The following is a 13,697-nucleotide window of genomic DNA, read 5'->3' as shown; positions in this document are numbered from 1 at the left end:
TCTTGATGTTTGCCCAGAAATCACGTTTTCTCGGTAACAACTCATCACACACAGTTCTGGTTAAGATCAGCGTTGCTCACATTGGCTAGTGTGAGCTACAGCCATACAGGGATGGCTGTGTGGTTCAGAAGAACCCAGAAGAGCCAAACTGATTTAATAGTTTCACTGTGAGCAAAAGTGATTAAAATATGTGTGGCCCTACGTAAGCGTTCCACATTCCCAGACTTGATGGTTGCCGTCAGAAAAGCAATGGCTCAGACACTCAGGGAAAATGCAAGCTGTCCTTTGGGAATTTCCACAATTCTCTTTCAGTCCTTTTCTTCTACGCTGGACTTTTTAACAGCACAAATCAAACAAATTTTAATAAAAATTTAAAATACCAAAGGTAAAAGTCTATAAATGAAGTTAGTTTCACCCACAATAGAGCAAGTATGGAGGATGGATAGACCTTTTAACTGATGTCCAGGCCACCTCTCTTGCAGACTTCTGTGACTTTACTGGGCATGTTCTCCGCTACTAGATGTTAGGTTGTAAGTAAATAGATCTGTCCAAGTCCAGCCCTCAGCTCAGTGTGTATCAAGACTCTGCTGTCCTTAGATTTCTCCCTGGATGACTCTAGATTGTGTTGGGAAAGGGTCCCATGGCTGTGTGGCTGGTATTCTGTATCTATATGCACATCTTTTAGATAAAACTTACTCAAGCTGGGAGGGAAAAGACTTCCTAAAGTTCTTCTCTTATAGAGTTTAGCACAATATCAATTTTGCATTGTTAATGATGAGTTTTGAAAGTGACATTTCCTCTCTGCTAAAATTGTCCCCCCCTTTTGCTTGCTTCATTTCCAACCTTTTGCCTTTGTAAAAAATCAAGATCAGTGTAACTAATAGAGACACTGTACAAGTTTCAGTTTTTCAGATCACGAAATAGTAATTTCACTCAGGAGAGAAAAACCTGGCTGAAAGAGGTTTGTGAGTATGAGAGAGAGTCTGTGACAGTCTGAGAGATACTCTGTGACAGTCTGAGAGAGACTCTGTGACAGTCTGAAAGGGACTCTGGTTGGCTCTGTTACACATCAATAAAGAGTTAGCTTTCAGGACTGGAGAGATGGCTCAGTGGTTAAGAGCACTTCCTGTTCTTCCAAAGGTCCTGAGTTCAAATCCCACAACCATCTATAATGAGATCTGGTGCCCTCTTCTGGTGTTTCTGAAAATAGCTACAGGGTACTCAGAAAATAAGTAAACAAATCTTTTAAAAGAAAAAGAGTTAAGTTTTAAAAGGTTCTATGGAATAATGTAAATATGGAAAAACCCTCTCCACAAATTTTTCCTGTAGAATGACATCAGAGGTCACCCACTCTTCAAATACATACGGCCGTTGTTATAAGAACAAGAATGACTAATATGAATAGCACAATTTTTCTCAGCCCACTAAGCTTTATTACAACTGGAACTTATACATGGAGAAAACATATTTTCTCTAGCCTTCATGATTCTTGGATTTATTAGCTATTTCTGTAAAGATCAGAAGTGATACCCCAAACCATTTGATCTCTTTCCCTACCAACAATTCATTTCAAATGCTGTGTATAAATCCAAAATTTAGGTGGGGCTTGATAGTGCGACCTTTTAATTCCTGCACTCAGGAGGCAGAGGCCTAATAATCTCTGTGAATTTAGGCCAGCCTGGTCTACAGAGTGAGCATCAGGATAGCCAGACCTTCAGAATGAGAATGTGCCTCAAATGAAAAGTAGAAATTAAAGTGCGACAAGCTGACTTGAGTCAAGAGTTCTGAGGCACTGTGACTCAGGTGTCCTCGCTGACCCCAGGAAAGATGCCACAGTGGTTGTCATCTCTCATCAGCAGGAAACTGAGACAGGGAATGGCCCCAGGGTTGATGTAGCAACCGTGTGACAAGGACAGGAAGTGACACAACACCCTCACAAATCCAGCCTGTCTTCTCCTTCTAAGAAGTAATTTCTTGAACTTTCAGTTGATGAAGTGCCTTCTGTGACTCAAAGTCCTGTATGAACATTCTAGAAGCAAAGTACCCTCTAAAACGGAAAACAGCACAAAAAAGACTTCACAATTCAAGAATTTCAGTTGTTCATAAAATAAACAGATCCACATATTTGATAGTCATCCACTAATTCAGCTAAGAATATTGATTCATACTTTATTTAAATAATCAATTCAATATATTTGTATCAATTAACCAATAATTTAATATGAGTTATTCATTTGTTAATTTCATTATGAACTAAGTAACATTCATTTATTCAGCTAGAATATTTATTAAATTCCCCCCCCCCTTTTTTTTTACAAATAAAATTGTCACCCGAACTAAGTGAACAAAAATTACTGGTATTGCGGAACTGGAAGAGGAAGCCGGCCAAACAGAAGATAAATTTTCAAAGGCTGTAAGTTATGACAGAGTGATGGTCACTGCTCTGAGACAAAGTAACTGTGTTATCCAGACTGGGATTGCTGGGATTCCATGAGCCCTCCACTGATACTTTTCTTGGATCTTGTTATTCTTAGGCAGTTTGGGAAAAACCAGGCTTACTTAGGCTTAGAGCGGTAACCTATGTGTGATTCAAGAAGAACATGCTGGCTGCCAGAGGAAACAGGCCCCCAAGAAAGTAAACATCACGTTGTGCTCTGTATCCTGCTGGTGTGTTCTTTACCACTGGTGCAACCCCCAAACTTCCTGTCAGGATCTTCGGCTGCTGGGTTCTACCATTTCCTATACTCAGGCTGTGGTCTCCATTTTTCCCTCAGAATTCATAACAAGCCTGGGCTGTAATTGCTGTGTCACGTCAGATTCCAGTTTTGGTATTTTTGCTGTCATTGTTTTTGGTTTTTGCTGCTGCTGCTGCTGTTTTTCTCATGCCGTTAGAATGTTTAATGACTCTCCAGTTAACCACTAGACATGCTAATGTGGTCAGTGGCTCTGGGTGACTTGAGTTTGAATTAACATTTTTTTTTATCGTCTTTGTGTGTTTGAGGCAGGGTCTCACCATGTAGCTCTAGCTGAAATTTGCTATGTAGACCAACTAGGCTGGCTTCAAACTCACAGACATGTGCTTGCCTCCTTCTCCTTAGTGGAGTCCTGGGGTTAAAGTTCGTACCTCCATGCTTGGCCTAAACTAGTCTGAACTAGTTTCTTCAATGTCTCTTCTTTTTATTTTTCATTTTTAGTGGATATTCTCTGTATTTACATTTCAGATGTTATCTCCTTTCCCTCCACTCCCATCTCCCTTCCCTTCCCCTCTCCTTGCTTCCTTAAAGGTGCTCCCTCTCCCAACCATCCACTCCCACCTCAATGACTTGGCATTCCCTGCACTGGGAAAACAAGCCTTCAATGGACCAAATGTCTCTCCTCTCACTGATGCCAGATGATGCCATCCTCTCCTGCATATACATCTAGAACCATGTGTGCTCGTTGGTTAGTGTTTTAGTCTCTGGGAGCTCTGGAGGGTTTGGTTAGTTGATGTTGTTCTTCCCATGGTGTTGCAGACCCTTTCAGGTCCTTCAGACCTTTCCCTAGCTTCTTCATTGGGATCCTCATGTTCAGTCTGATGTTTAGCTGCAAGCATCCTCCTCTGTATCAATATGTCTCTGGCAGAGCCTCTGAGGAGGCATCCATATCTGGTTCTTGTCAGTAAGCACTTCTTGGCATCAGCAATAGTGCGTGGGTTTGGAGGCTGCATATGGGATGGATGCCCAGGTGAGGCTGTCTCCAGATTTCAGCTTTTTCTATTTGCTAGTTAGTCTTTCTTATGCTAGAGGCCAGACATTGTCTCAACCCACCCAGCCCTGTGTGTTCTAGAAGCTTCAGCGGTGATGTTCCAACACCCAACCCTCCCATCATCTGTCCTTTTCGTCTTCATTCTCCTGCCTCCACGCACTCCCTGGGCTGCCCACAGTCTTCATCTCATTCTGTCTTGTCGTTCACAACCTCTGTGTTAATAACATGCTTCCAAGACTCCATTTTCACTCCTTATGTAGGTTTACCCAGGTAATACTGTATTTTACAGCTAATGGATTCACCCCACACACTGATTCTGTTCCGCTGACATGATGGAGTTCGGGAATGGAAGAGATGTTGGGATTACATCGTTCATTCATTAGAGCAATTAGGGAAACTTGGCTCTGTGCTTAATCAGTTTTTTCCTGAGTGGATTCTGTCACTTTAAGTCACTTTACAGATTCACTGCTCTATTGCCTGTCCCTTAATTCTTGATAAATGACTATAGATATTTTGCCAAGTACGAAGAGAGAGGAGGGTGGGATATGAGGCCCAAACTTGCATTTCTTCCTGTTTTTATTACAAAATCTTTTGTTTTGGAGCTTATAGTTACATTATTTCCCACTTCTTTTTCCTCCCACCTATCCTTCCATGTAAAAACCATAACACTGCTTTCTTTCAAATTTATATCCTCTTTCCCTCTCTTCTTTTCTCATCTCTTCTCATGTTTTTTGTTTCTTTTTCTTTTCTTTCCTTTTTTTTTTTTTTTTTTTTCTTTTCTAGACTGAGTCTCACTATGTAGTTGTCCTGGAACTCACTTTGTAGATCAGGTCTGGCCACAAACTCACAGTGATCTATATGCTTCTGCTCTCTGAAGGCAGGACAAGCATGAACTACTATACTCAGGTCCTCTTTCTTTGGTTATTATTACATACTTATTATATACATATAATTGCATATGTGTGTATGCTTGTGTGTGTGTGTAACTTTTCCCCTCCCAGTGCTAACTGTTATTGGAAAACAGTCATGCTCTTTCCTGGATGACACTTTTTCTCTCCCACTCTCAGCATTCCTTTATTGTCTGTAGTTCTTTTTGTGGAGTTGAGGCCTCATAAGCTTTCTCCTTCCACATTAGCATGTCTATTGTTGTCTTTGTTTAGCTTGTGTTCTGGCAGCCAGACCCAATTTCACAGCAAGCTTCCTGTTCCTTTGTGGTCTTACCCTCAGATGTAATTCTTATGCTCTATCAAGGAAACGTCTCAGCAACGGAGACAATTACAGAACTCCACAACTGCTCAAAAGAGTCCCAACTGATGTGTCTACAACGCAACTCCTGCACCCAGGTCTTAGGGATCACTCTGCAAGAGGATGAAGCAAGATTGTAAGAGCCAGAGGAACAGGGAATTTCTTTCCTGCATAACCAATAACCCCAATACTTACTGATTTATATAATTCCTGAATACTCTGAGATTATGGTTTCCTCCTGTCCCTTGGGTTTATTCACTTGGCATCTCAACCAAATTCACATGATCCAGGATAGCTTAGCTCATATAAGTCATGTCATGTGAACAGTGTCAGCAAACCCATGGTGTCAAAGCTATCAGAGAAGGACACAGGCTCAGAATGTCAGCTGAGATTAGAAGCTCAGTTGGCAGCCTACTTATTTCAAATGTCTCAGCTAAAATCAAGAGGATGGGGCTATGCTAATAAATTTGGACTTATATTTTCAACAAAGTATGAAACTTTTAAAGGAAATGAGATGTATGATGGAGTCAACCACCTTATGTGTAAGGATTGTGAGACAGAATGCAGAAAAGTTGGTGTCACAGGAGAGGCAGTAGAGACAGAGGCGGTGCAAAAAGGAACAAGTTTGTCTTGAGATGAGTTCAGAACCCCTGAGAAAGGCTGCAGTTCAGAACCCCAGCTCACCCACGAAGGGAAGGTTTACAGAGTTCTGCACCTCTCTCCAATGGAGCTCTGACCTTCATTGCTTCAAGAAAATGATCTACTTGCTTCTATTGAATTCAGGGTTTGTTTGGTGAAACAAATGTAGTAGGAACGAAACTGCTTGTCTTGCAAATAACATGTCACCTCTGGAAAACTGGAAGCACTTATGCTGTGAAGAAGCCCATTCTGTCCTAATGAGGACAAGGGACCACAGGCCAGCTCAAGCTTCTATTCTCTCCTGCCACTCTGGGCCTTCCCTGGTTCTGCATATTCTCTCTCTCCCTCCCTTCCCCTCCCTCCCTCCCTCTCTTCCTCCCTTCCTCCCTCCCTCTCTCTCTCTCTCTCTCTCTCTCTCTTTCTCTCCAACCTTACCTAATTTGCTTTTTCCACATGCGTGCCAGGATTCAGCCCTCTCATTCTCTATACTCTTTCAAAAAGGTAACATTTACCTATAGGCTTTTCCAGGCTCACAATATGCTTATCTATGTTTCATGTGGGATCGTAAGGGCCCAAGGATCATTGAAGGAAGAACCCGGACTCAACCAGTATGCAAAGGCAAAGGGGGTTTATTCCTCAGAAACTACCAGCAGGTAGGAGTCACCATTCATCAAAATGATGACCACTGGAGGGGCTCACAGGCCCCTTTCAGGCAGAGCTAGGGGAATTTTCCACAAGGGTCCAGTAATCTCTGATTGGTACAGAGCAAAACATTAGTATGATTTTGATTGGTTACTATGTTAAAGAGTTGTAAGATGTTTCCAAAGAAGCTGATCACAGCTGCCCATGGAAGTAACCCATTGCTCATTTTTTTTATTTCTATACACAAGATTACTTTTATCCCCTTTATTTTTTTTTTTAAACTTCATTCTTATGCATACTTAGAAATACTTGACAGAATCTCTTTGAACCATTTATTTTTTCTCTTAGCTCTCTTTTGGGGGGAACCCAGACCAGGCAGCTTATAGCCTAAATATTTATGTATAAGACTGTTTTTTTTTTCCTCTCTATTTTCTTGTTTCAGATCTCATCTGAACTTCCTTCCACCTTGTCCCCTAACTTTACTTTCCTCCAGTTTATCCACAACAATGTTCCACATGACACTCATCTGTAAATGGAAGTCAGTTATGGTCATACACACCTATAGGCCAGCTCATGAGAGGTGGAGAAAGAGTGATCACATATTGTAGGCTAGCCTGGGTTACCCAATAAGATCCTGTTTCAAAAATGATTGGATGAATATATACATGCATACATACATACATACAAGTTTGGTGGTATTTAAATTATTTTTAATGTAAAACCATAATGACATTCATGATTTAAACTTCATCTAATACTGCAGCCTCAACCTCTATCCAGCTACACTGAATTCCATGCACTTAGCAACAGAGTGATGTTTTTTTTCCTCCTAAGACTTTCCTGAGTTTGTACTAAGTTCAGATTCATGCACTGGTATGGTCCACATAATTTGCTACATGCTTCAGTTTTAAGACACTTGAAATATTGTCTTTTATCTCTTTTGTTTACTCATCCCATGGCCTGGGTTAAATGTCAGATATACAGTTTTTATTTTGTTTGTTTGTTTCTTTTGTTTTTGTTTTTTTCCAGTCAGGTCTCAAATAGCTCAAGAAGGCTTCAAACTCACCAGGGAACTGGAAATGGCCTTGAACTTGTGATCTTCTGTTCTTCCTGTTGATGCCTCCAAAGCACCAGGACATGCAGCCACTAGCTAGACTCTTCTTGTGTGTGTGAGTGCATGCCAGTGTGTGTGTGTGTGCCTTGCCTGTAGAGGACGGAAGATGATATGACATCTCCAAGACCTTGAGTTTCTGGCAGTCGAGAGCCACAAGATGTGGGTGCTTGGCACTGAACTCTAGCCTTCTGGAAGGACAGCAAGTGCTACACCATCATCTCTCCATCTGTATTTTAAATAAACATTCACTTATCTAACCCCATTCTCAATAGTTTCAATAAGAATGTGGTAATTTCTCTAAGCTCTATTTAAACCATAAAATAAATCTATGGGAGGCATAATGCATAAAACAATATACTATAAAAATCTAATCTTGATATACTGTGTTGTGCTTTTACACACTGTTTTAAATTAGTGTTTTATACAGTTCTTAATTGTTTACTCGTCTGAAATAAAGAAATGACATTATTAGAAAGAACTGACACATAGGTAGCCCATAACATGAACTCAGTGCTTTTCCTAACCTTTTGCACATCTTAACTCTGCTAATGTCTGTGATGATCATGTGAGGTAAACATCTGCCCTCATTTTATTCACAACCCCCCCCCATGACAACAACAACAAAAAACAAAAAATCTAAGACACAAACAGACTTACTTTAAACCAGACATTGAGTAAACAACAAAGCCACAGTTGCAATTCACAAAGCTTAGGATTATAGCTCATGCTTCCTTTTATAGAGAGAATTTAGTTATTTACTATATGGAAGGCACTAGGGCAGTGTCTGGCACATGGTATAAACTCAATAAATGGTGGCCGTTATCAGTGCTGCTGTAATGAGTTTAAAAATTAGGTTTCATCTCCTTTAAATTAGACCACTGTTTCACTTGAATAGCTAGGGTTCTCTTGGAATTAGGTCACAGATAAAGTTTCATTCTGGATTATCCATTCATTAACTTCTGGCTTGTGAGCAACACAAGGTTTTACAGAATGCCCCTGCAATAATTAATTACTCCTGCTGTTATCCGTATTTTTTACATTTCCCATAAATTTTTACATTGCCTTTATGTATCAAACTTTTCTTCCTTATTTTAGAATACTTTTAAGGACGGCTTCCTAGAAACAAGAACTATACACTAAAAGACCGAATTATTGTTCTTTGTTTACATCAGAAACTGTTTTGCTGATATAACATGCTATATGTTTAAGGAATTCTGTTTAATACTTTGCTAATTTATAGTTTTATAAATTTATTTATAACAATACAAACCCTTACAAAGATTTATAGAGAATAAACTCTCATCACTTGTCAGCACAACAAATTTTCAAATATTTAAGTTATTTAAGTGTTTGTACCACTATATAAGCTCTTGGTCCTTCCTCGGGCCCTTTCCCCTTGACTAAATGTCCCAATTTTCCCCTGAGCATCTCTTCCCTGCCTGCTTCTGTACTATCTGAGTCACACTCTACTAAATGCATTCCATTGTGCCTATGTCCCACTTAATGTGATGATTCCAGACATGACCAGGGCAGAGCACAGAGGGACTGTCACTTTCCGTGACCAGAGCATCTATTTCCAGAAATCCAACCTAAGGTCACATTAGCATTCTTGGCACCAAACTACACCATTGGCTCATGCTTTTGTGCTGTCAAGCAAATCCTCCACGACTTTTTCACATGAACTCCTGTTAAATACGGCGTCCCACATCCTGTACAAATATAGACAGTAATGTGCAGTGTGGTGAAGTTATTTACATAAGTTCCTACTAAACTTTAGCTAATCTATATTTATTATTTTAGAGTATTGAGACACATTTCTATTCCCAGCTATATATAGATATGGTAGAATGCTTTAATTGTGTGTGTGTGTGTGTGTTCTCTGAACTCATAAGAACATCAATCTTTAAGTTCAGAGTTTTACAGTTGTGATAGAGTCCTGGAGGCTGCCTATGTTTCTTTAGCCATCAACACAACATCAGTTAGGGGTCCACCCAAGGGCCTTAAACATCATGTACACTGAGATGCCTTTTTCTGAAGATATTCTGGGAGATTGCTAATTGGCTGGCACCGATCCGAACGATGCCTGCAGCAGGGAAGAGCTGAAGCATGGCTCTGTTTTCTTCATCAGTGATGGAATATTTCCTCATGTTGTCTGAAAAGACACATGCTTTTATCCTGGGTCTCACAACGATCCCGATTTCCCATGTGATTATAAGCTAAGACCTTCTCATACTAAATCCCAGGATGAGCTCATGTTTATGTTTCCTGCTTTCTCTGAGATTGGCCCTTTCTCGTGGGAAAAAAAATGCATTTATACTTGTGTGTTTCATAAAACAACACAGTAGCAGGCTTATCTGCGATTAGTATGGCAGTGACAGAGAAAACAATAAGGCAAAATCTATGATACCTCATACATCGTTTGAATTATTTAAATTACTTTTGTTAGTATACCAATGATTCCTTATGTCCTGCTTATATATGTGCCCCATCTAACTTTCCTCATATGGCTTCCCTTCTTCCCCTTTTCTCCTCTCCCATCCTGCTGAGTGCATTCCTTCCAAACAAGCTCCGGTGGTTTTAAAGTCATGTGCACATCTTTTAAGTCTAGATTCTGCATTAGATAAAACATGGCATTTGTCATTCTCCCCATTGCCCTTCTCTTTGTTTTAATTCCCCTCCACCCCAGCATATATCTGTATATGTATAAATATAGAGATTATTTTAATCTAGCTTGTATATATACAAAAGAGAATATAAAATGTGTATCTTTCTGAATCTGTCTTATTTTGTTTCACACAATATCTGGTTCTATTTTCCAGCAAATGGTATAGTCTCATTCTCTTTTACATTTGAAAAGAACTTCAGTTTGTGTGTGTGTGTGTGTGTGTGTGTGTGTGTGTGTACTATATACGATATACTCTATCTGCTGATGAACATCAAGGCCCACGCCATATCTTGGCTATTGTAAATAGTGTAGCAAGAATCATAAAAGTATAATTATCTTTGTTGCATGCTGGCTTAAAATCCTTCAAGTGCTTACCTAGAATGAAATAGGGTGATCACATGGTAATGCAACTTTTAGTTGCTTTTTAATGTGTACTTCTTTTTTAAGGTTTAAAAATACTCATTATTTGAATTTTATATGTATGGGTGCTTTATCTGCGTGTTTGTCTGTGTGCAATGGGCATGCACTCAGAGCCAGACAAAGGCATCAGATTCCCTGGAACTGGAATTAAAGATGCTTGTGAGTCAGTACGTGCATCCTGAAATTCAAACTTGGGTCTTCTCTAAGAGCAGCAAGTGCTCTTAACCACTGAGCCATCTCTCCAGCCTCATTGCTGTTTTATCAGGGATCTTTACTGATTTGTAGTGGCTGTAGTCAATGTAATCTATGCAGGATTCATTTTCCTCTACATCTTTTCTAGCAGCTCCTGTTTGTTTTCTTAATGATAGCCATACTGACTGCTAAGACTTATAGCAACATTAGCAATTTGGAACTTAAGGGTAACACTCCGCTTATTGTAGATAGCACTGAATTACCAACAGGGTCATGATCTAGTAATGTCTGTGGGAACAAATGTCTACTGTCTTAGAATTTATCATAAAGCAATTAGAACAAATGTGTCCTTCTGTTTAAAATTTGCAACTGCTTCTTTTCAAATTCCAGGGTTCTCATTGGTTCTCCTTTAGTTGGCCAACCCAAAGCCAGAACAGGAGACGTGTATAAGTGTCCAGTCGGGAGAGAGACATCAATGCCTTGCGTGAAGTTGGATTTACCAGGTGTGTGAAATTAAACACTCCATCCTAAATTATGCTCATATTCTCACTGCAAAAAACTTCCAAGTGACTCAAGAAAATACTAAAAATAATACTAAAAATGCTAACAGTAATAAATGATCATTCTGGACCTTACCAAAATAACGCGAGGCACCTGGAATTCATCTGAAATGACATCATAGCTCGCTTGGTCCTTAATGGATTTCAGTGACTCATCAGGAAGCAGCCATAGTCTATTCTGTTTGTAACTTCACCTCTTCCCATTGTTCAGTATCCTTTGAAAACAAGTGCTATCTATCACATTCTTCACACAAAATGCAACTCAGTATCCACGTTTATAAAGGAAACTGAGCGAGAGAATTACAACAATTAAGTATATTAATGTTTTTTTTTAAATGAGGCATAGTATATCAAATAGATATGTTTTGATAAAAATATCACTTTGTGGTATGATCACAAAATTACTCCAAGTTAGAGAAGATTTAGGGCTCTTTCAGTATTCATAAATTGTTAAACATGATTAAATGAATTTTGTCTGTAAGTTCACCGTAGACAGTGCATTTTTCAGTTACCCTGTTCTCAATTTCTAATTTTTTGTTCGGTATGAGATTTTCCTTTACATTCATGAACATGGCTACCATAAATATTCGAATCCTTTGTGCCTAGTCATTATTGCAGCAAGGGTGCTCAACATCTTTATTGTCTGCTACCTTTCCTTAAGGTTAAAACATGAATGCTCTCTCTCTCTCTCTCTCTCTTTCTCTCCCTACACCCCTACACACACACACACACACCTTCTCCTCAGTTATTCATAGTTTTGAAACACAAACTGAATTTTTATTTATAAGTATAGAAATTCTTATCTGTTACGTTTCTCTGAATACTCTTAATTTTTTACAATAGTGGACAATGTATTTGGCTTAGCACATTTCCAAGATTCTGATTTCTTTTTTTTACAGTTAGAAGTTGTTAAAGTTGAATTTGGTTCTTTTTATTTCCCCTAGGCTGTGTGGACTTTACTGTTCACATTTGCTGATTCAGGCTATCCAGAAAAATAAACAGAGTGCATAAACATACGTTGTAATTGTCTTTACATGGCTTCTTTTCCAAGGTACTCCTTGCTCCCTTTTGAAGATGCTGTCATTGGCACTAAATTACTATCTTCTTTTTCTTCAAGGTAGTAAACCTAGAACTCTTGTTTGAATTGTATTACCTAATAGGGTATTTCTTTAAGGAGAAAAGGAAAATAAAACCAAAATGAAACAGCAAACCATTTAATTCACCCAGTGCCGGCCTCTCCTTTCTAAGTATGGACTCTGTGTAGTACCTGCACATTTGAGGTCACTTTGCAATGCCAGCAGATGGTTGCTTTATGCATCCTTCCCCCTCTCGTCTAGGATTTATACTGTTATTTCCAAAATAATTCTTTCTGATTGAAACTAGTCCCCCATTCCTGGAAACTAGAATAGTTTTCAAACTAGCCCTGAGGTTTTTAACTACATCAAGAGTAGTAAACATCTTTCTTCTTTTTAAAAATTAATTATTATTTTATTTATTGATGTCCCCTCCCAACCTGGTCTCCTCTTGCAGAGTTCTCATCATCATCCCTCCTCCTCACCTCTGAGAGGGTGCTCCCCCACATCCCCCTTCCTAGGACATCAATTTCTACAGGATTAGGCATATCTTCTCCCACAAGACAGCCCTCTGCTATATATCCAGGGGCCTCAGACCAGCCAGTAACTCATTTGGTTGGTGGCTAAATCTCTGGGAGCTCCCAGGAGTACTAGTTAATTGATACTGTTGGTCTTCTTATGGAGTTGACATTCCTTTCAGCTCCTTCAATCCTTCCCCTAATTCTTCCATAGGTCCCTAACCTCAGTCCAATGCTTGGCTTTTAGTGTCTGCATCTAACCCAGACAGCTGCTGGTAGAGCCCCTCAGATGACAGCCATATAGCCTGTTTGTAAGCAAAGCATTTTTGTGGTAAATAACCAATCCTATACTCCTGGCTTATGCTTTTGTAACCTCTACACCTGCCCAAGTGTTTTGAGTTCATGAATGAAACACACACACACACATCCTAAACCTCCACGTGGCTAACACAGCACCCCTCCAATAGTTCTCAGTTAATACTTACTAGCTCTGTAGTTTATCTTCGCTGCCCTGGACCCTGATGGACAGACCCATGGGTTCTGCTTTCCCCTTGTACCTATATTTTGCCTATCTCACCCTTGTACAGCTTCCCAGCATGTTCTGCTTTCTAAGCCCTTGTCATGGTGGAATCCTCTCTTCCTTGTCTTCTGTATGTTTTGCCCAGGAACCCAATGGTCCCACCTTTGTCTCCCTGCCTAGCCATTGGCAGCTGACAACTTTATTTCCCAATCACAGCCAACTGGGATCAGCGACCCTCAGTGCAGACATTTGGTTTCCTGTGTGATTTCAGGAGCCAAATTAACACAAACATTGGAAGCAATCTACAATACGACATGGCATCAGTAATAGTGACAGAGATTGGCACTCACCCATGGGATGAATCC

General features: G+C 39.8%; 1 protein-coding gene across 1 annotated transcript in view; it reads left to right on the top strand.

Moving 5' to 3' along the window:
• Positions 1–13,697, top strand: part of ITGA1 (integrin subunit alpha 1) — a 141,961-nt gene that overhangs the window by 52,059 nt on the left and 76,205 nt on the right. Inside the window, exon 3 of the mRNA XM_080933736.1 lies at positions 11,052–11,164. Within this exon, the coding sequence (XP_080789862.1) occupies positions 11,052–11,164 (113 nt within the window). The remainder of the gene's footprint in view (positions 1–11,051; positions 11,165–13,697) is intronic.

The sequence above is a fragment of the Micromys minutus genome, assembly GCF_963924665.1.
Source record: "Micromys minutus genome assembly, chromosome: 20".
Taxonomy (NCBI): domain Eukaryota; kingdom Metazoa; phylum Chordata; class Mammalia; order Rodentia; family Muridae; genus Micromys; species Micromys minutus.
This window is presented reverse-complemented; position numbering and strand designations above follow the sequence as displayed.